Source organism: Monomorium pharaonis, chromosome 1, assembly GCF_013373865.1.
Source record: "Monomorium pharaonis isolate MP-MQ-018 chromosome 1, ASM1337386v2, whole genome shotgun sequence".
Taxonomy (NCBI): domain Eukaryota; kingdom Metazoa; phylum Arthropoda; class Insecta; order Hymenoptera; family Formicidae; genus Monomorium; species Monomorium pharaonis.
In genome coordinates, this window is record NC_050467.1 from 1,736,931 (window position 1) to 1,758,572 (window position 21,642).

At 37.6% G+C, this 21,642-nt stretch overlaps 4 protein-coding genes across 6 annotated transcripts; 2 read left to right on the forward strand and 2 right to left on the reverse strand.

Annotated features, from left to right (window-relative positions):
- Nucleotides 1-90: 90 nt before the first annotated feature.
- On the forward strand, nt 91-9,048 carry LOC105834243 (DNA-directed RNA polymerase II subunit RPB1). Its single transcript, XM_012676574.3, has 7 exons — nt 91-168; nt 1,016-1,285; nt 1,754-5,281; nt 5,356-5,744; nt 5,853-5,971; nt 6,186-6,377; nt 6,487-9,048. The coding sequence occupies exons 1-7, from the start codon at nt 91-93 to the stop codon at nt 7,626-7,628; spliced, it is 5,718 nt and encodes a 1,905-aa protein (XP_012532028.1). The 3' UTR covers nt 7,629-9,048.
- Nucleotides 9,049-9,457: 409 nt separating this feature from the next.
- Nucleotides 9,458-14,410, forward strand: LOC105834251 (amino acid transporter AVT1C). Its single transcript, XM_012676585.3, has 9 exons — nt 9,458-10,177; nt 10,653-10,773; nt 10,923-11,035; nt 11,218-11,350; nt 11,889-12,023; nt 12,164-12,273; nt 12,571-12,777; nt 12,865-13,180; nt 13,333-14,410. The coding sequence occupies exons 1-9, from the start codon at nt 9,958-9,960 to the stop codon at nt 13,718-13,720; spliced, it is 1,743 nt and encodes a 580-aa protein (XP_012532039.1). The 5' UTR covers nt 9,458-9,957; the 3' UTR covers nt 13,721-14,410.
- On the reverse strand, nt 14,297-18,553 carry LOC105834250 (protein tramtrack, beta isoform). Of its 3 annotated transcripts, none has more exons than XM_036294900.1 (6): nt 18,226-18,553; nt 17,686-17,833; nt 17,436-17,629; nt 16,717-17,218; nt 16,042-16,101; nt 14,297-14,998 (listed from the first exon to the last, which is right to left on the reverse strand). In XM_036294900.1, exons 3-6 carry the CDS (start codon nt 17,547-17,549, stop codon nt 14,547-14,549), a joined length of 1,128 nt encoding a protein of 375 aa, XP_036150793.1. In that variant the 5' UTR covers nt 17,550-17,629; nt 17,686-17,833; nt 18,226-18,553; the 3' UTR covers nt 14,297-14,546. The 3 variants fall into 3 exon arrangements, with proteins under 3 accessions (XP_036150793.1, XP_012532037.1, XP_012532038.1); XM_012676583.3 differs by having other exon boundaries at nt 17,436-17,612; nt 17,686-17,873; nt 18,226-18,548; XM_012676584.3 differs by lacking the exon at nt 16,042-16,101 and having other exon boundaries at nt 17,436-17,612; nt 17,686-17,873; nt 18,226-18,548.
- Nucleotides 18,227-21,398, reverse strand: LOC105834249. The gene is made up of 2 exons (XM_012676581.3): nt 19,462-21,398; nt 18,227-19,382 (listed from the first exon to the last, which is right to left on the reverse strand). The coding sequence occupies exon 1, from the start codon at nt 21,379-21,381 to the stop codon at nt 19,678-19,680; it is 1,704 nt and encodes a 567-aa protein (XP_012532035.2). The 5' UTR covers nt 21,382-21,398; the 3' UTR covers nt 18,227-19,382; nt 19,462-19,677.
- Between the last annotated feature and the right edge of the window lie 244 nt (nt 21,399-21,642).

Consider the following 21,642-nt stretch of genomic DNA (forward strand, 5'->3'; position numbering starts at 1 on the left):
TGGCGAAGTCAAGTCACGGCGCAGAAGGCGTTGGAAATTGGAAATGGTCGGAGGTTCTTCGAGGAGCAAGCTTCTGTGAAACGAAGCAAAATGGCGACGTCCGACTCCAAAGCACCTCTGCGAACGGTGAAACGGGTCCAGTTTGGCATCCTGTCGCCAGATGAAATAGTAAGTAGCCTGTACAATAACTCGCGATGCTCGCGGGTCAAGATTTCCTTGCGGAGGAAATTTTATCTCCGTCTTGCAATGGCACAATGGCGCAATCTCGTGCAACCATCACCTCGGCTGTCTCACGAGACCGAAACGAAAACGACAATTAAACATCCCCGAAGCTGAAATGCTTCGTGTAGATATATTTCGTTATCGCGATGTTCACAATATTTCGTGATATGATTGATTTCGTTGCTGTCAGCGATGTATGACACGTAGTGTCCCGAAAATGAAGAGTAAAATCGCGCGAAAAACACTAATGTAGTTTAGAGGGCTGTATGTATACATATTTTTGTGAAATTGACGAAAAAGTTCTTGAATATCGGGAAATTATGGAAAAAGTATTAAGGAGGAAAATGCGGATGTATGTCATTAGTGAATTTTAGTTATATTTATAACATGTATCATATATGTAATTCTTTTGTATGTATGTATGTGTGTGTGTGTATGTATTTGTATTTGTAACAATAAGAAAGCTAAATCCTTGAAAATCATTGAAGATTTTTTATATGTATCTTTTTCATAAACATTGAGGTTTTCTAGAAATATTTATTACTCTGGTAATCTGCTATTTCGAATAAACAAAAATATAAAGATAATTTATGTACAGTAAATAATAGAATATACATAAAAGAAGATAATATTCCAATATTTGTGTATGTAAAATATTAAATGTTGATTTATATGATAGAACATTAAAAAGTTCAGATCTATATAAGTAGATCAGATGTATATAAGTATATTTAGATTAAATTTCAATTTTCAATAGAACAAGTATAAGATTTTATGATCTTGTGTTGTGCAGCGTCGTATGTCAGTTACTGATGGTGGCATACGGTTTCCTGAAACTATGGAAGGTGGTCGCCCTAAACTGGGTGGCCTCATGGATCCACGGCAAGGTGTTATTGACAGAAATTCCAGGTGTCAGACTTGTGCCGGCAATATGACAGAATGCCCTGGCCATTTTGGTCATATAGATCTAGCAAAACCAGTATTCCATGTAGGATTTATTACCAAAACTATAAAGATATTGAGATGTGTGTGCTTCTACTGCTCCAAATTGCTTGTTAACCCTGTAAGTAATTATTATTCAAAATATGTTATCATCTTTGTATCATAAAATCATAAAATTTTTATGTTTTGATTTTAAATTTTTTTAATTTTCCATATTTTTTGAAAATATACATTTTTATTTTATTATAGAGACTTCAACATAATATAACTTTAAAATAATATATAAATAATATATAAATTATGGAATAATATAATCTGAAATTTTTGATGAAAATTTGTATTTTGATTTTATTTAATTTATTTTTACCTTTTTCTGAAAAATAATATTACTTGACTGTAAAAAATTTAAGTTAATATAATTTTTAAAAATAATTCTATAACATAAATTATAAAATAGAAATAATCTGAAAATTTTAATGTCAAACAGATAACAATCTGATTGTATATCTTGCACATTATCTTTAAAAGATTCAAAGAGAAATAAAAGGATTTCTCAGAATTAATACTATTTTTTTTTTGCTATTCTCAGCATAATCCAAAGATTAAAGAAATTGTCATGAAGACGAAGGGTCAGCCACGAAAACGACTTGCATTCGTTTACGATCTGTGTAAAAGCAAGAACATTTGCGAAGGCGGAGATGAGATGGACATTAATAAGGAGAATATGGAAACTCAACCGCAAGACAGAAAACCAGGACACGGTGGATGTGGTAGATATCAGCCCAATCTCAGACGATCCGGCTTAGATGTAACTGCAGAGTGGAAGCATGTAAACGAGGATTCACAAGAAAAGAAGATAATTCTCTCGGCCGAGAGGGCCTGGGAAATCTTGAAGCACATTAAGGACGAGGAGTCCTTCATCTTGGGCATGGATCCGAAATTTGCTAGGCCGGATTGGATGATAGTCACGGTGTTGCCAGTGCCACCGTTGTCTGTGAGACCTGCAGTTATCATGTATGGTTCTGCTAAAAATCAGGATGACTTGACGCACAAACTGGCGGACATTATTAAGTCGAACAACGAGTTACTACGAAACGAACAATCCGGCGCGGCAGCGCACGTGATCTCCGAGAACATAAAGATGCTGCAATTCCATGTGGCGACGCTTGTCGACAATGACATGCCTGGGATGCCCCGGGCGATGCAAAAGTCGGGCAAACCGCTTAAAGCGTTGAAAGCCCGACTGAAAGGAAAGGAAGGCAGGATTCGTGGAAATTTGATGGGTAAACGCGTGGACTTCTCCGCGCGTACCGTTATCACGCCGGATCCTAATCTGCGCATCGATCAGGTGGGTGTCCCGCGCAGTATAGCGCAGAACTTGACATTTCCAGAGATTGTGACGCCCTTCAACATTGACAAGATGCAAGTACTGGTTAGGCGTGGCAATTCACAATATCCCGGCGCGAAGTACATTGTTCGCGACAACGGCGAGAGAATCGATTTGCGTTTCCATCCCAAATCCTCGGATCTGCATTTGCAATGCGGCTACCGAGTAGAACGGCACATCCGCGACGGCGATCTCGTCATCTTCAATCGTCAGCCGACTCTTCACAAGATGAGTATGATGGGTCATCGTGTCAAGGTGTTGCCATGGAGCACGTTTCGCATGAATTTGAGCTGCACGTCGCCATACAACGCTGACTTTGATGGCGACGAAATGAATCTGCACGTGCCACAATCGATGGAGACGCGCGCCGAGGTTGAGAACATTCACGTGACGCCGCGACAGATTATCACCCCGCAGGCGAACAAGCCAGTCATGGGAATTGTACAGGATACCTTAACAGCAGTCAGGAAGATGACTAAGCGCGACGTATTCATCGAGAAGGAGCAAATGATGAATCTGCTCATGTTTTTACCGAGCTGGGACGGCAAAATGCCGCAGCCGTGTATTCTGAAGCCGAAGCCGCTGTGGACTGGCAAGCAGTTGTTCTCCCTTATCATCCCGGGTAATGTAAACATGATACGAACGCACAGCACACATCCAGACGAAGAGGACGACGGTCCGTACAAATGGATCTCGCCAGGCGACACCAAAGTAATGGTGGAACATGGCGAACTTGTGATGGGTATTCTCTGCAAAAAGACTCTGGGTACCTCCGCCGGATCTTTACTTCACATCTGTATGCTCGAACTGGGCCACGAAGTGTGCGGACGTTTCTACGGTAACATTCAAACTGTTATCAACAATTGGCTGTTATTGGAGGGTCATTCAATCGGTATTGGCGACACTATTGCCGATCCGCAGACATACTTGGAGATCCAGAAGGCGATCAAGAAGGCTAAAGAGGACGTGATAGAGGTGATTCAGAAGGCGCACAACATGGAACTCGAGCCCACGCCTGGCAACACACTTCGCCAGACCTTTGAAAATCAGGTGAACAGGATACTGAACGACGCTCGAGACAAGACCGGTGGCTCTGCAAAGAAGTCCTTGACAGAATACAATAATTTGAAGGCCATGGTGGTGTCGGGTTCGAAAGGCTCCAACATCAATATCTCTCAAGTCATCGCTTGCGTCGGTCAACAGAATGTCGAGGGTAAACGTATACCCTTTGGCTTCCGTAAAAGAACGCTGCCACATTTCATCAAAGACGATTACGGACCAGAGTCCCGTGGTTTTGTTGAGAATTCATATCTCGCTGGTCTCACGCCGTCTGAGTTCTACTTCCACGCGATGGGAGGTCGTGAAGGTCTCATCGATACCGCCGTGAAAACGGCCGAGACTGGTTACATTCAGCGTCGTTTGATAAAGGCTATGGAGTCTGTGATGGTGCACTACGACGGCACCGTACGCAACTCCGTCGGTCAGTTGATTCAGCTGCGTTACGGAGAGGACGGTCTCTGCGGCGAGACTGTCGAGTTTCAGAATTTGCCAACGATTAAGGTGAGCAACAAAGCCTTCGAGAAAAAGTTTAAGTTTGATCCGACCAACGAGCGATACTTGCGCCGTATATTCAACGAGGACATTGTCCGAGAGATGATGGGCTCCGGAGAGGTGATATCCGAATTAGAGAGAGAATGGGAACAGTTGAATAGAGACCGCACCGTGCTTCGGGAGATCTTCCCGAGCGGCGAGTCCAAGGTTGTGTTGCCCTGCAATCTGCAACGGATGATTTGGAACGTGCAGAAGATATTCCACATCAATAAGCGAGCACCGACCGATCTCAGTCCTATGAGAGTGATTCAAGGAGTGAAGAATCTTTTGGAGAAATGTATCATTGTCGCTGGAGACGATAGACTGAGCAAACAGGCGAACGAGAATGCGACATTACTGTTCCAGTGTTTAGTCAGATCAACTTTGTGCACCAAGTGTGTTTCCGAAGAGTTCAGGCTGTCCAGTGAGGCTTTTGAGTGGTTGATCGGAGAAATTGAGACGAGATTCCAGCAAGCTCAGGTATCCCCTGGTGAGATGGTCGGCGCATTGGCCGCACAGTCTCTCGGCGAGCCTGCCACTCAGATGACCCTGAATACTTTCCACTTTGCTGGTGTATCGTCAAAGAACGTAACTCTCGGTGTGCCCAGATTGAAGGAGATCATCAACATTAGTAAGAAACCAAAAGCGCCATCGCTTACAGTATTTTTAACGGGCGCGGCCGCGCGTGACGCTGAAAAGGCGAAGAACGTGCTCTGCCGACTGGAGCACACGACATTGAAAAAGGTGACCGCGAATACGGCGATATACTACGATCCGGATCCGCAAAACACTGTGATCGCGGAGGATCAGGAATTTGTCAACGTTTACTACGAGATGCCTGACTTTGACCCCACGAAAATATCACCGTGGTTATTGCGAATTGAACTGGACAGGAAACGGATGACCGACAAGAAGCTGACGATGGAACAGATCGCGGAGAAGATCAATGCTGGTTTCGGCGACGATCTCAATTGCATCTTCAACGATGACAATGCCGAGAAGCTGGTGTTGCGTATTAGAATAATGAATAGCGATGATAACAAGTTCCAAGACACTGACGAGGAGACTGTGGACAAGATGGAGGATGACATGTTCCTTCGGTGTATCGAAGCTAACATGCTTAGTGATATGACTCTGCAGGTACGTTGCAATGGAAAGTAAACGCGCTAATTACATTAGAAAATTGTTTTCATGTTCTGAATTGAACATTTCAGGGTATCGAAGCTATCGGAAAGGTTTACATGCATCTGCCACAAACCGATTCCAAAAAACGCATTGTCATTACGGAGACTGGTGAATTCAAGGCTATTGCAGAATGGCTTTTGGAAACCGATGGTACGAGCTTGATGAAGGTATTAAGCGAAAGAGACGTGGATCCCGTGCGAACGTTCAGCAACGATATTTGCGAGATATTCCAAGTGCTCGGCATCGAAGCCGTGCGGAAATCAGTGGAGAAAGAAATGAACGCGGTATTGCAGTTCTATGGTCTTTATGTCAACTATCGACATCTCGCCTTACTTTGTGACGTCATGACGGCGAAGGGTCATCTCATGGCGATAACACGTCACGGAATCAATAGACAAGATACCGGTGCTTTGATGAGGTCAGTGAACGAGTCTCGTACTTGTCAATTACCTTTAAGAGATATACATATTCCATAATATTTAAAGATAATTGATTGAAAGTTAATGAGTACTTGAATTTTTTTTAGATGTTCCTTTGAAGAAACAGTTGATGTGTTACTGGATGCTGCATCTCATGCAGAGGTAGATCCAATGAGAGGAGTATCCGAAAATATTATAATGGGACAACTTCCTCGAATTGGAACAGGTAATACACGATGTATAAAATTCTTTTAATATTGATGCATTGGCTGTTTGTGGCACTTTTAATTTATTGATATTGATAAGCAACTTGCATTTTAACTTTTTTTCGCTAATCTGTATTGTAAAGACGACTTTTAAATTAGGTTTATGATCAGAAACTTGAAATTATTTTTATCACGTATAATAATGATACGATCAATGGGTTTATGTTTGTTTAGGATGCTTTGATCTATTATTGGACGCGGAGAAGTGCAAATCTGGAATCGAAATTCCTATGGCGGTTGGCGCAGGCATGATGGGAACGGCGGGAATGTTCTTTGGCAGCGTAACTGGCATATCTAGTATGAGTCCTCAAATGACTCCTTGGATGGGAGCTACTCCTGGTTATGGTGCGTCAAGTATGTCGCCAGGTAAGTTATTTAGAATAATTTCGAAACAATATTATATCAAAGTTTTTTCTAGGTTCTACAAAATGCTCATCGAATAATATTAATAATTATTCTCTTATTTGTTTCACAGCATTGAGCAGCGGTATGACGCCAGGTGGTGCATGTTTCTCACCATCGGGCGCGTCGGATGCATCAGGCTTATCGCCAGCGTACTCGGCTTATTCACCACAACCTGGAAGTCCTGGTAGTCCAGGTCCGAGTATGAGTCCATTCCCAATGTCACCAGCTGGTGCAGCATCGCCTAGTTATTCTCCGACGTCACCAGCATATCTACCTACATCGCCCAGTATGACGCCTTCAAGTCCAAATTATTCACCTACAAGTCCAACGTATTCGCCAACCAGTCCGAATTATTCGCCTACTTCTCCGAGTTATTCGCCAACGAGTCCGAGTTACTCGCCGACTTCTCCGAGTTACTCGCCCACGAGTCCGAGTTACTCGCCTACTTCTCCAAGTTATTCGCCGACGAGTCCCAGTTATTCGCCCACCTCGCCAAGTTATTCGCCAACTAGTCCGAGCTATTCGCCCACGTCGCCGAGCTATTCACCAACCTCGCCGAGTTACTCCCCGACAAGCCCGAGTTACTCGCCAACTTCCCCAAGTTACTCCCCGACAAGTCCAAGTTATTCACCCACGAGTCCAAGTTATTCTCCTACGAGCCCGAGTTATTCACCAACTTCGCCGAGCTATTCACCAAGTTCGCCTAATTACACACCCGCCTCGCCCTCGTATTCGCCCACTTCACCTAGTTATTCGCCGAGCTCGCCGCAATACTCGCCCGCGAGTCCGAGTTATTCTCCTAGCAGTCCCAAATATTCACCGACAAGTCCAAGTTATTCTCCTACTTCTCCGTCATTCGCCGGTACATCACCGCAATACACACCTGCTAGCCCTACGTACTCGCCCACCAGTCCGACGTATTCCCCTACGAGCCCATCGTACTCACCGAGTTCGCCGCAGCATACCGCGTCTGGTAGCACGCGATATTCACCCAGTAGCCCGAATTATTCACCCACCAGTCCAACATACTCTCCTACAAGTCCACAGTACTCACCGTCAAGCACCAAATATTCGCCCACAAGTCCTACTTACACACCTACAAGCCCGAGTTATTCTCCAACGAGTCCGACGTACTCGCCGCCCGTACCGGGATACTCTCCCACGAGTCCCACATACTCGCCGGCGTCACCCGCTTACGAGACCGACGAATAATTTCTTTTTAAGTGGTTAAGTTAAGAATAAATTCTTTTTTTAAATAAATTATTATATTAGGTACTTATTTTAGTAATTTAATTGTAAACTCAATTGAGTGTATAATTATCATCGTTGCACATAGTTGCAAATAAACTTAAGTTCAAGTTTGTTAAGATGCTTTTTATGTGACCTTTTTGGTACTTTAATTGGTACTTTAAGTTGGACGTGAAATGATAATGTTCGGTCAGAAATTCAAGAGCGGTTAAAAAAGCGGTTGAAAGGATCTTAGAACAAATTATAGACATTATTTTTAAATTGACTTTATAAAATTCCAAATTCTTTTACACAATCAAAATACGCCTAAAAATAAAGACAGATTTTATATTAATAAAAAAATTAACTAAAAAGTTTTTTAAATTACAAATTTTTTTGTTATCAATCTGAAATCGCCCTTTACTCTTTTTATTTTTATGCATACTTTGTGTAAAAGAATTGTAATTTTATAAAGCTAATTAAAACATTTTTTAATGAAAAAATGTCAGTAATTTGCTCAAGGATTTCCTTTAAAAAAAAAAAAAAAAAAAGTACTATTGACTAGAAACATATAACCGATAATTTTTCAGCTGTTTATTACAGTCGATATTAGATAAGGCGCAGATTGCGATGCGCTTTCGCCACTCGTACCAGAAAGGTTGTGACAAATATCATCAAGTATATGTTGTGTGGAAAATCTGAGTTTGCTATAAGTAAGTGTTGGTTCGTATATTGTAGGCGAGTTGTGCGTGAGTATTTTAGGGACCACGGAACTTTATGAACTATTAATCGATGAAACCAATGAGCTACTGAACGGAGACTACATTGATGAAAAATATGTAAAAAAAATCAGGGAGTTGATGCAAAAAATGTCTAAAACTGTCAGGGAAATCATTTATATACGCATCTTTATTACAACTTTATTATAATTACGACCACAATAGAGACACAAATTTATTTTACATTTAGCAAGCTGTACGTTTAAGATACTTTGTTGATATTTAGTCTACTTGAATAGATATGTCGAAATCTGTGATTCTATTAGAGGACTGCGAAAGCGAAACTATATTAAAGTGAAATTATTGCTATATTGTTTCAGTTATATTAATGTATTATACATTCAGTTATATTAATGTATTATACATTTATTTGATAACTTTTGTTTCACTACAAGGATCATTTTTTACATTATTGTATATACAACTTTAACTGTTCTTCACTAATAAAACTAAAAATATATGTAATATATATTTTTTTTACATAAAGAAATTAATAAAACCGAATATCTTAAAAGATACTGCATATAGTAATATATTGCAAAAAGAATGGTATATAGAATATATAATCAAATAAAAAGGCTTTGTGTGAATATAATTCAAATGATTTCTATTAAAAAAAATGAAAAGAATTCTTTAAACTTATTACAACTATTGACACATATACATCAATTAAAACTACGAGAAAAATAAATTTAGGTATTAAATATCGGTTGAATATTATATATTAATATCACACACACACACACATACATATATTAACAATATTAAATGGAAACAAAGATTCTCTTTAGAAACGGATAAGCGTAATAAAATCATTTTCTCAAATATTTTCTACTGTGTAAACTTGACAGAAATTTTATACAATGAATAAATAACTGCAATTTTTGCATAGAGATTATTGAAAATTTAAAAAGTCAAACAACACTAAGAAATTATATATATATATATATATATATATATATATATATATATATATACACACACACATATAATAAAATTTTGATTTGCATCATAAATTTTATTTTAATAATCTTTCTATAACAAAAATGATTTTAAAGATTTTATAATTTAGAATAACATTGCCCAAAAAGCTTTTTTTTTTAAGAAGAATTTATTTCTTCCCGTATCAATCTTTAATCAAATAAGGATTATGATTTGAGCTGTTGGTTTTATTGAAATGAGATTATCTGCAACTATGTTTTCCTTTATATTAAGGAAGGTTAATCCCTAACATTTTTTTAAATTTATCCTGTACAAAATATTTAAAAAATAACAAGATTTGTATTCTGTATTATCATTAAATAAAATCATTATAAATCATTAATAGTATCATTAAATAAAAAATAGTGACATCAAGAGCGACAATTACAGATATTACTCAAAATTAAGCATAGTAACATCTCTATGCTTTAGCGTTTAGTCTGCGACAGCTTGCTAAATACAAAAGTCATATACATTGTAAGTCTTCACCGCTCGCTCGTCCGGACTAAGTCACTCGTGTTTGATACGATATCGAGTTACCTCGGCGCTGAGGTATGGTGCGCAACTGCGGTGCGAAAACCGGTCCGAATTGTTACTGCGATGAACATTGTGTAATCCAGTGCCGCGACATCGCAGCAAGCAATATGAATTCCGAAAATGCAACATTGTGGAAAGGGAATTCGGGGCTGTCGTTGCTCTTTGCCACTCTGTGTATTGTCGATATTTTTGGCGTATTCCCGATAATTGCGCTACCACGATCCATCGTCCAGTGCGGTGAGATCTTTATTGCAAAATTTTTATCAGGATAAGAACAGTTTCTGATAGGCTATATGAAATGTTTTATAAAAAAGAAAAACTCGAACATCTTGAGAAGTCTCTGTGATCTTTCCTATTTATGGATTAAAAATATTTGTCAAATCAAAGTTGAGAAAAGATTTGTACGAGAAGTTCCATATAACGAAAGATTTGGTGCGACAAGTGTTTGCAATGATTGTATATTTGTAATAACGTTATATATAGCATTATATATAGTAATAAGTTAATTTTAAATAATAAGAAATATTGCGCAATTATTATTCATTCCTGTGTCTGATCTATCAATAAAAGCACCAGCACAAATTATTCGTTTATTAATATTTCCTAATATATTCTATTTTATTTGCGTAATAGATCACAATATAATCGTTGGAACAAAGAAAATTATATTAAAATGTTAAGGTAAAAAAAATATATATGTACTTGTTATTAGGATTGTATGGAATTCCTTTGGTGCTTGTTGTCTTCGGTTTGCAAATTTATACGGCTATTCTGCTGGGAAAATCATGGATCATCGCAACTGCTTTGGATCCACAAATTTCACGAAAAAATCGGTACTTCCATCAAAACTAGAATTAAAACGTTTATCTATCAATATATGTCAATAATAAACTTCAGAACGTTTCTTAGACATCTTTCTGTTATATCTTTTTAATAAATATGTTAAAAAATGTAAATTCTAAAGATGTAATTAAAATTGCAGTTATCCTCTCACCGCTGTGACAGAATTAACCATGGGACAGCAAGCAAAATCCATTGTCACTCTATTTTTAAATCTAACAGTTTTTGGTTGCGGCATTCCGAATTTGTTAGTCGGTAGGTAAAAAGGCTTCTTGTTTCTTATTGTTTGATACCATTAATTTATATGTTAAATGAAAAACCACCAAGAACTACCAAGAATATCCTTTTTATATCATATTTTCTGGTACTCTTTTAATAGATGTTACAAGATAAATTACTGTACATAATAATTTTCTTCAATGCAAATGATTTTCCAGCTTCACAAAACTTACACTTATTCGGACTCAAGGTATCAGAACAGAATTTTTATCTTTCTTTCTGTTACTGGCTGTTAATAATCGGCTTTTTACTGTGTCCATTAATGTGGCTAGGCAGCCCACGAGACATGAAGTAAGATATAAACTGTTTTTCATCATTAATAAAGTCACTGCACCAGTCGTTGAATGATCATCAGTAAAAATAAGTTTAAAAGACTTCAAAATAATTTTCAAATTATATAAATGATATTTTTTAATCTAATTTTTGGATTTGATTAAAATATCTTTACTTAGTTTTATGTATAAGAACGATTACAATCGTTTAACTGTTTAACAGATAGATTTTATAATACTGTTTTTTTTTCTATTCAACGTGAGATTTAAAATTATGTGTAATTGACTGAATTGACAATTTTTAATTTTTTATGACACGACTGAAAATGATTAAGTATAATTAAAATGTTTCATGAAGAATTGTATATTTCTATAAACTTACAATTTTTTATATTATAACAATCCTTATAATTACTCGTTTTAACTTTTTATATTAGTCTTGCTTAGCAAATTCGAGCTCATACATTTTATTATTATATTTTTATTTGTTTGTTAACTATATTAATATCTTAACTCGTATATTTCGGCGCTAAATATTATTTATTGCATTGTTATAGATGGGTCGCAACATGCTCCAGTATAACGGTCATTTTAACAGCGATATTAACTTGGTGGAGTATTATAAATGATGATCGAATATTCAATGTCGTGTCAATTGCCACTTCACCAACGTGGGATAAATTTATTTCCGGGTAGCTACCATATCACATAAATATAATTATTATAAATGGTTTTTCACAGTTGAAATGAAGTCATAAAATAATTTATTAAGTATAAATTTGTCAAATCAAATGATTTATTAACCAGCTAATTAATTTGGATGAATTTTTAGATATGGTATGTTGGCGTTTCAATTCGATGTGCATCCTACTTTAATGACGATACAGGTTGATATGCGTCACCCCTCAGATATCGATAAAGCCATCTTCTTCTCTTTTATAAGTAAGAAAAAATAAAATTTATAAGTAAGAAAAAAACACTGCAAATAAATTATTTCTTCTATTTTATTTCTGTGTTTATATCCATGGGGGAGCATATATTATATTTTTTAATATTTTTTATTTTTATAAGTTACCACTTTATAAAATGAAATAATTTCATACTTATTTTCTCAATGTTAAAATAAACTCATATATTCTTTTCTGTAACTATAGAATATTTTCAATTAAATTTAATTTATTTGTTAATTAATTAAATTTAATGTAATTTGATTAAATCTTTTTACTATTTTTTTTTTAGCAAGTGGATCGTTATTCACTGTTACCGCTTGCCTAGCCGTGTGGAAGTACGGCGAAAATACGACTGCTAATATCCTGGAGGCTGTGCCATCCGGACCGGTTGCGAATATCGCCATTCTATTAGCCGCTCTCCAGCTATGCTTCTCCAGCGTGATCGGTTACTCGGCGCTCTTTCAATATTTAGAAGATCAATGGAGCGTACAGAGAAGTAAAGAATGATTTCTTTACATTTAATTAAAGATTTATTATTAATTAATTGAAATAGTAGTACATTTATTATGATGTTGAATTACAGCTTTCGGATGGAAACGATGTGCCATGAGATCGGCGGTGGTTTTCCTCAGTGTAGTAGTGGGTGAATCAGTGTCACGATTCGACATCGTTATGGCTCTGATTGGTGGTTCGTTAACTGGATCCTTGGTCTTCATTTTACCACCCTTAATATATGCTCGAGCACTAGCTTTGAAGAAACAATCGAGTCATGTAGCGACACAAACTTATTCAGGTTTTCGCAAAAGATTCAACGGAGAAGAACAGCGCTTGATGGACCCCGCAGCTCATTCCCGTTCAATTTACTACGGTTTCTTAAATACCACGAATAATCCTCGCAGGTATCAAATAATTACGTTTAGATATCTAAATACATATCTTTTTTAAAGTTATATATATATATATATATATATATATAAATTTAAATATTTATTTATTTTCTAAAACGATTTTTTAAAATCGTTTTAGTGCTTTAATATTAAATTTTTAATAGTTATACGTATCTCTACTTCAACGACTTAAACGACGAGACGAATTCACATTCGAGCGAATCGGTCGATTGTTGTGAAGAAGAAACCCAAATTCCAATGACCTCGTCGGGAGGAATTCATCGGGAGGATCAGCTGTTGCTTATTGACACCGCAGAACCAACCAAAGATCGAATCAAGAAGTCTACGAGTGATTTATATGAAAAGGTTGTGGAAACGGTTGCGAAGAGGAGAAAATCATGGAATTTGGAAAAGGCGATCAATTACTTTGGCTACTTCATAGTAACGATTGGTATAGCGATTACACTATCTTCAACATATATTAACATCTTGAATACCATACGTTACGTACGTTTTACGCCACCGTGCATTATTAACGCCACTGCGAGTTAAACTATAATTTAGTTTTCACTAATCATTTATATTAATATATTATTACATATATTTTATTATACATTTTAGGATATATTTAAATTATATATTATTATAAATGTATATATCTTACGAATTTTAAATATATACAATTTTTATTACGATTAACTCGTCTGAGTTTGGTAATTTCAATGTTTAAGAATTTAATATTCTCTAAATTATATGGAATACATAATGAGATGTATCACCGCTTTTTGACAACACATCCTAAGAACATTTGTAATATATTGAAATGATCGATTCACTTATATTTCTAAAACTGACACATTTTAAGAAAATTGTTTTGAGAAAAAATCCAGAGAATATAAAATTAAAAGAGAAACTGCTAAAATTCAACTTGTGAGAAATTGTTGCATTTTTATTTGCATATCTAGTCCCATATACTCGTGCTTGCACACACGAAGTACCCATTATGTACTCTTACATTCATCTACATATGAGAATAAGGATAAATTTTAAAAGTAGTCTTGGGAACAATGATGACCGGATAAGTGACAGTGGATAAGAAGGGTAGACAGTTTTTCAAGAATGTCAATGTATACAATAAGGCGCTTTATTTCTATATAAATCTCTCGATAACTAGCATCGTATAGAAATAATCGGTACTTATGTGTCTAGGCTGTGTGCGAGTTGTAGCATGTGTGCGAAATATAAATATATAACAAATTTCAGTCGCGATTTATCGCTTTCGTCATTTCTGTCATTTTTCTCGTTAGTCCTCGTTGTCTCGTTTTTCAAAAGACGGGCTCAAAAGAAAAGAGAACTTCTCAATAGAAGAACTGTCCCTTCACACGCCGTCACCACCGCTGTCACCGGTACCGCCGTCGCCATCATCTAGGCTGACACCGTCGTCGCCGGTCGACAGTGACTTGCTGCTCTTATCCCGCTTGGCGTTGTGATAGAGGTATGAGTGTACACGCAGACTGTTACTATTCTTATATTTATTGCCACAAAGCTTACACGTGAGACTTTCAAGCGGACCATGAATATAACGAACGTGAAGCTTGAGGTTCTCCTTGCGCGTGAACTGACGTAGGCACCACGGGCACGCGTACATGCGTATTATCTTGCCGTGCTCCATGCGTAACGTCGGTCCCAGCTCGGAAACGACGCGCAATGTCGTCTCCAACGGCAAACTGCTGTTGGGGATACCTTTGACAGTACGCCGTCCCTTATTACTCGAATTCGTCGTCTCATACGTGAAGTCACTTGGATAAGTCGCTGTGTCGCCTATCGAGCCTATCAAGGAAGACGTGAGAAAATATTAGAGATGCGTTCGATAAGCTATTAAGGGATTATATAAAATAAGAGATGTGTTGACATATTACTCACTTGTTAAAACAAAACTAAAAAAAAATTAGTTTTAATGTTTCGAATCAATAAAATTTAAATGCAATTATTACAATTTGATTTACTGAGTAATAATAGAGAGATAAAAGTATTATTAGCTCTTCACTCAGTGTATTCAATTCTCATCATAATTCTTTTTTCTTTGCAGACAACTCAAAAATCATAATTTTTTTAGTTACGTCATTGTGTAGCAAATAAACGGTATATAAATATATAAAAAGAGATAAAATAAGAGAAGTATCAGACTGGTGCAAAAGCTATATAGAAAATAAAATTTAAAATGTAATCGGCAAAACCGAAGTAACATTTATATATGAAGTATACTTTTTTTCATCTAAAAAGATCTTTTAATTACCTTTTTGAAAAAAATCCTTTTATTTTTAATTTTTCTAATTTTAATAGCTTAATTTGAAAGTTGTCTAATTTTATTTAATAATATTGAGGACAAGAAAAGTGACAAATCTTTTGCACCAATTTAATATACATTTATAAGCAAGGTGCATATAGCAGAGATTTCTCAGATATTTAGAAAACTTGTGCAATAAAAAAGCAAAGTATAACTTATGTATATTTACATTTAAAAACTGATAACAAAAAATTTGAATGATGCAATTTGTATTTTTCCAGCATTAAAATACTTCATTCATTATATAATTGATTCATATTATCCATAATATCTGACGTGAAAAGTTGTCGTATAAATTATCATAAAAATGCAATTCTACGATTTAAAAAACAGATAAGAACGTTAGCATAGAATCAATTCACAAATATGTGGATATAAAACTAATTATACATTATATCCTTCGTTTTATTCTATCAAATCTATTGTATATAATTCTATATAATTCTTGCGAATTGATTCTCTCTTTGAACATGCTGATCGAAAAATGTGAACAACAAGCGAAATGCGGCAGAGGTGTAAAACGTACCAAACGGCTGAGTTTGTGAATTCTGATTGTAGGTAACTAACTGCGTATCTGGCGCAAAATCTGTAAGATAACATCGTTTTCTCTAGACATTCATTCATGGCTGGATAAAATAAGATGTGCCTGGTGAATTTATGTGGAGTATAAATTCGAGGAACATCGCTTCCTCGGATTTGAAACACCCATTCGCGTGAACATGCAAACGTGATATTGCATTTGATTACAGAGAGACTAGATCGACTTTAACCCCCGGCATTGTTGCAAATTAACGTACAAATCGATTTTATGCATTTTGATAGAAACAATCATAAATCGTTAGAAACTCATAGAGAATATGTCGCTCGTTGAATGGATGCCAATGAGAGATCTATGCTATAGAAATATAACCGGGGGTTAATTAAACGGTATGTAAAAGTGCATAGGAGCTTGCGTCGCAGTCAAACGTGTGATAATGAATCTCAATAACAAAGTAACACATCTATCCGTGGCAACACTTGAGTGTGTCAAACCTTTGAGGCACGCCGGTATACACTGCTGGTACAGCAAATCTCTTTTCTCTTTTCCGAAGGGCGTTTCAGCTCCGGAGATGACATTCCGACGACGTCGAAATTCGATCTACGTTCTTAGCGCTGTCTTTAAAGTACACGAGATGCCGACAGAGGCAGGGAGGATCACTACCTTGTTTTGGCGCATCCTCAGCGTTGCCAGAATAGAGCATTTTTTTATCCGATGGGTATCTATATCCCGAGTCCGTGTCCATGCACTCCATCGTGTAGTCCAGTGGTTCGACCTTGGTCGACTGACTTGGCTGACTAACATCAGACGTACAGTCCAACGGTTGGTCTTCCACACTGCATGGCATGGCATCCGTGCTTCTGCTCCTCTCATTGAACGTTGTCCGTGCATCCGGGACACCATAATCGGCCTCCGTGCAATTTTGCCAGCAAGCTTCATTAGTGATAGCTGACGTTTGCTTGGTAAACGGTCGCTCTCTCGTCGAGACATCCTCCGTGGAGGTGCTCTGTCTCGTCGTTGACTGCTCCTTCACGATGTGTGTCAGTCTGCCGAACGTGGAAAGATTTTCGTCCGTATTGCCGGGATCGCATTTATCCCTCTCCACTTCGTAGAAACCGCGATCCTCAAAGTCCTCGTCATTTTTCCTGAGAGTTTCCTTAAATCTCTGCAATCAGCAGCAATAATTAACACAGTAAAAGCATTGCTCTCGATATTTTTATTCATTAAAATTTATAGAGATTTCTTTGGAAGAAAAAGAGTAACATTCTTACAAATAATAAATAATATTATGTCTCTTCACATTCTGTACGTTATTATTCTGGACATTTTTCCGATGCACTCTGTACTCTGTTTACAAAGTTAATTCCGACCGTCTAACGAACCTCATCTGCATCTGTGGTCAATCCTTTTATTTGTAGAGCCTCTGCGACTTTCAGAAAGCTGGCAATGTCCTCCTGCTTGATGTTGACCTCCCCTTGATACATGAAATGCAGCATAGCTGATAGATCTCGATAATTGACATCTTTCAGGATGACAATGGGATGCTTGCATGAATTTCCCTATGTACAACAAATCACTGAATCATTAGAGTTTCAGTAAGTATTCATGATCATTGTTATCAGAATAACATACCTTGAAAAGTTCTCGGAAATACGTGCTGCAGACTGACAGTATCAACTTGTGGGCGCGCAGAATTTGACCCTCGGCAGCCAACGTGACGTCCACAAGCTGCTCATCTGTCAGCAAAGTGTACAAACCTGATGACAGGTTTGTTGGGAAGCTGTTCCACACCAAGGAGAATTGTTCGTCAGACATTGTTCCTATATGAAAGGCATCTCATAAACTTGATAGAAAAATAAGAAAATGTTACTTAAGCAGAGCAACAAATCACAACAACAAAATGACAAAAATAAATGGTGACTGATCAAAAAGTAGCTTGATAATCATTCTGGTAACATCATTCTGATATTCTTTTTATCACGGTGACTTTTAGTTCTATTTTTAGGTAACCCGTAGTTGCATTAGGTCATTTTTACAGCCACCCACGACGTACTGTCATTGTTAATAGACAAACTGTCTACACTATATTTACTGTTTAAAAGTAGATAACGTTATCCATCGCGAATGCCAGTGCTTTGACATCGCCGGGTAACAATAAGCACGTTTCTTTACCTTCGACGATTCCGTGTTGACAAGCAGGGCTGAATTAATTTTCGACGAAAACCTTCCCGTGATGATGACGGCGTCGACGAAGAAGCTAACAAATTCGGTTCTCGAATCCGTTCTCAACGCTGTCAGATCGTTTATATCGTAAGTACAGAACAGAAATTGGAGGTACTCCGGTACTCCAATCGCTCGAACACCCTCTTCGCCTTCCTCGAGGATCTCGCGGTATCAGCGAAACGCAAGACGTAGTCAAGACGGCGGTCTTGCGCGCGCGGAGGTCTGATTCACTTACTTCGATATGCGCGAATTACAAAAGCAGTGCGCCATAAATCATGCGATCTCCGTCGCGCTCCGTGATGGCGACGCGCGCAATGGCGCCGCAACCAACAATACAATCGAGTAGAAATATGATACATGCAATAATATGTGCTCCATGTTCACACGCATAGATATATATACTCCTATACAATATATATTATATTTAATATATGCATAATGTATATAAATTATTCATATGTACATATATGTATATTAAGTATCGTATACTATATAAAATTTATAATTTATGTATTGACATACTATATATTATATGCATATAACATGCATGTATACGGTACTTGGACTGAATGAGGTCTACTTAATTTATTTTTTATAAACTGTTAAAGAGAATTAAAAAAATAAATTAAGTGGATATACGTTATTTAATTCAGATATCTTAACAATTATATTCATATGACATACCCAGATAACCAAGCGTAATGTAGCAAAGTAACGCATTATATGTGTTATTACATATTTGCTAAACATCGAAATAAAATACATTACAAATTGAGCAACATGATTATTCATACGTGCAATCAGTTGACATTTTAAAAAGAAAACGATTAGCAATGATTGTACATTATATTGTTTGCAATATAACAACAATATGACAGCAATAAATGATTGATAATAAATTTATTGCAATTTGCCGTTGTTAAAAATAGAATTATGAGTTCAACCTAACAGCCATAATGCTGTCTCACCTTGTTCCGAGTTAGTCTAAATTAGTTGCTGCAACGATTGTTGACAACACGACTGCAACATCAAAACATTTGGCTGTCTGGGTGCTGTTATGTAATCCAACAGGCTCAGCTTGGCATCTCAATGCAACTTTCTACAATCTTATAAAATAAGATACAAGTAACAATAAAATTAGTCTGTTATTACACAATAATTTCGATCAGTAGATAATCTTTATACCGAGTCATATTTCTTCATTTCTATTCTACTCCTTAAATTCAGAATGTATCCTGAACTATTCTTAATTTCACAGCCTCTTGAATTTATTAGATCTCTACTTCCTTGGATTCTTTTCTCATATGGAAAAAGAATGAATACGAGTTGGCCTCTGAGAGAAATCTGCGAATCCCTGATTTATTTCAGAAATCACGTTTCAGTTTGTGGATGTAACTCGTGTCAGATTAGCGAGGTGCCGTTGTGGCTATCGGTAAGACGAAAGCATTTCCAAAGGCCGTAGCGCGCCTCCCAGTCGATGAAAAACAGCTCTGGTTTGTCCCAGAGAACGTGGTGCAGCGCAAAGTTGTACTGAGATTGAATAGGAGGATTCAGATGCGGTGCCCAATGCGCCCTTTCCATCACGATCCTGTTTACATAACTGTAGAACACTTTGGCCTTGTGTATCCAACAGATAAAGGACATAATAGAGATGATCGTGGCGTGGATGTGGCAGAATATCTCGACGCGATTGTTCTGTAGTTGTTGTTGCTGCTGCTGCTGTTGCTCTTGCAAGATGATCTCCTGCAGATTCATCGCGAGGCAGACCAGAGCGGCGGCTGTGAAGCCACAGGGTACTTCAACGGCGATCAAGCATATCGTGCAGTACGTCGTTTCAAGATTCATCCGTGAGTCCGAGTGGTTTACCAGGCTCTTCAGTAGACTATCGTGCAACAACTCGCGGTGCAGTTTGAAGAACAACCGATCCTCCTTCTTACACTGTGTGACTCTGTTTAGATCGACACGTGTTTGCTCGAAAAAGATTCTGGGCGTGTCGAAAACCGCTCGATTATCCGTGCGATCTATCAAGTATTGCAGCACCCGATTACCCAGCAAGCTGATCAGTCGACTAGACGAGCCCACCATTCGCATTAGCAGCGGGAAAATTGTCGGCGTGAGCGTCTGCTCGTAGAGACCCGCCTGATGTGTATAAGCGGCGAACTCTAGAGTGCTGCCGAACTCCAGAACGAATTCGTCAGTTGTGTCGGCAGCCACCGTCCATGAGCACATATGTTGTACGATTATCAGCAATTGGTCATTTGACAGATGTTTCATGGTATTTCTCAGGCAAACCTCCAGACCCTTCTTGAGGCTTGCCAGCGGTGGAGATGACGATGGCGGTGTTGAAGGAGAGGCAGAAGAGTTGGAGATCATCGTCAATCGTGCGATTATGCTGGCGTGGAAGAGGCTGAGCATCCGCTCTACGGTCGCCACTGTATCCTGCGTTGCAGGCCACACATACACGTCCAGAAGTTCGTACAATATCCTAATAATGCCGCGAGCATCCTCGACGCCAATTTCCGGTGATGTCAATTTATTCCAGACCGCGTGGATGATCAGCCCGATGTTGGCAGGGCTGACGTTCAGCAGAGTGTACATTACTTCGAAGCAGAAGGTTTCGAATTTCCAGAGTCGCTCGTGGTACACAGCTTCCACGATCGTCTCAACGACTTCCCGCGATCTTTCCGGCAGGTAGCTCTTCAGCAGAGCATGATAGCAGTCTCGGGCAATTCTAAACTTTCGTCGACGTTTCCATTCGCAAAACCCATTCACGTGTATCACGTTCTCGTAATGTAACAAGATCCTTAGTATGCATGTGACGAGCGCGCGAGGATGGCGAGATTGCAACTGTTTCTTCGATGCATTTCTGACGATACTCGCTATTTTAACTAGAGTTTTGTCTCCTTGTGCGGGGGAATACAAAACGGTAGACGTAAAGCTCTCAGAAATATCATCCATTCTTCGTGCGAGTTCTTCGTCGGTGATCATTTGTATGGTATAAAAAATTGCTAGATTTTTAAGAGAAATGTGATAGAATCCGGAGCTCCTAAAAAACAAAATACAAGATGTTAAAAATAAAAATTTGAACATATATGTATAATACATAAAAAACTAAAATTTATAAAATATAAATGACGAAATAAAAATATTTTATGCAGGTTAAACTTCAACTTTCAATTTTTTGGAGGATTGTAACAAAAATATGAAATTGCAGCTTATGTCATAAAATATTCATGCTATGATATTATTCAATATAATTACCAATCTACAATGTTATACATTTAATATAAGCGATGTAAAACTGCAATAAAAAATAATAGATGTCATATTACATTTTAGCTTTCTTCTTTTCTTGTTTATATATTA

Bases quoted from the DNA above. Each gene is read 5' to 3' on its own strand.
- LOC105834243 (XM_012676574.3), top strand. From the start codon at position 91: ATGGCGACGTCCGACTCCAAAGCACCTCTGCGAACGGTGAAACGGGTC. The intron at 5,282-5,355 runs GTACGTTGCAAT...TGAACATTTCAG, and splicing joins TTAGTGATATGACTCTGCAG to GGTATCGAAGCTATCGGAAA. The intron at 5,745-5,852 runs GTCAGTGAACGA...AATTTTTTTTAG, and splicing joins GATACCGGTGCTTTGATGAG to ATGTTCCTTTGAAGAAACAG.
- LOC105834251 (XM_012676585.3), top strand. From the start codon at position 9,958: ATGGTGCGCAACTGCGGTGCGAAAACCGGTCCGAATTGTTACTGCGAT. The intron at 10,178-10,652 runs GTGAGATCTTTA...ACTTGTTATTAG, and splicing joins ACGATCCATCGTCCAGTGCG to GATTGTATGGAATTCCTTTG. The intron at 13,181-13,332 runs GTATCAAATAAT...AATTTTTAATAG, and splicing joins ACCACGAATAATCCTCGCAG to TTATACGTATCTCTACTTCA.
- LOC105834250 (XM_012676583.3), bottom strand. From the start codon at position 17,868: ATGTCTGACGAACAATTCTCCTTGGTGTGGAACAGCTTCCCAACAAAC. The intron at 16,102-16,716 runs GTAGTGATCCTC...GTTATCTTACAG, and splicing joins TGAGGATGCGCCAAAACAAG to ATTTTGCGCCAGATACGCAG. The intron at 14,999-16,041 runs GTACGTTTTACA...CTTCCTTGATAG, and splicing joins TTCACAAACTCAGCCGTTTG to GCTCGATAGGCGACACAGCG.
- LOC105834249 (XM_012676581.3), bottom strand. From the start codon at position 21,381: ATGTATTATACATATATGTTCAAATTTTTATTTTTAACATCTTGTATT.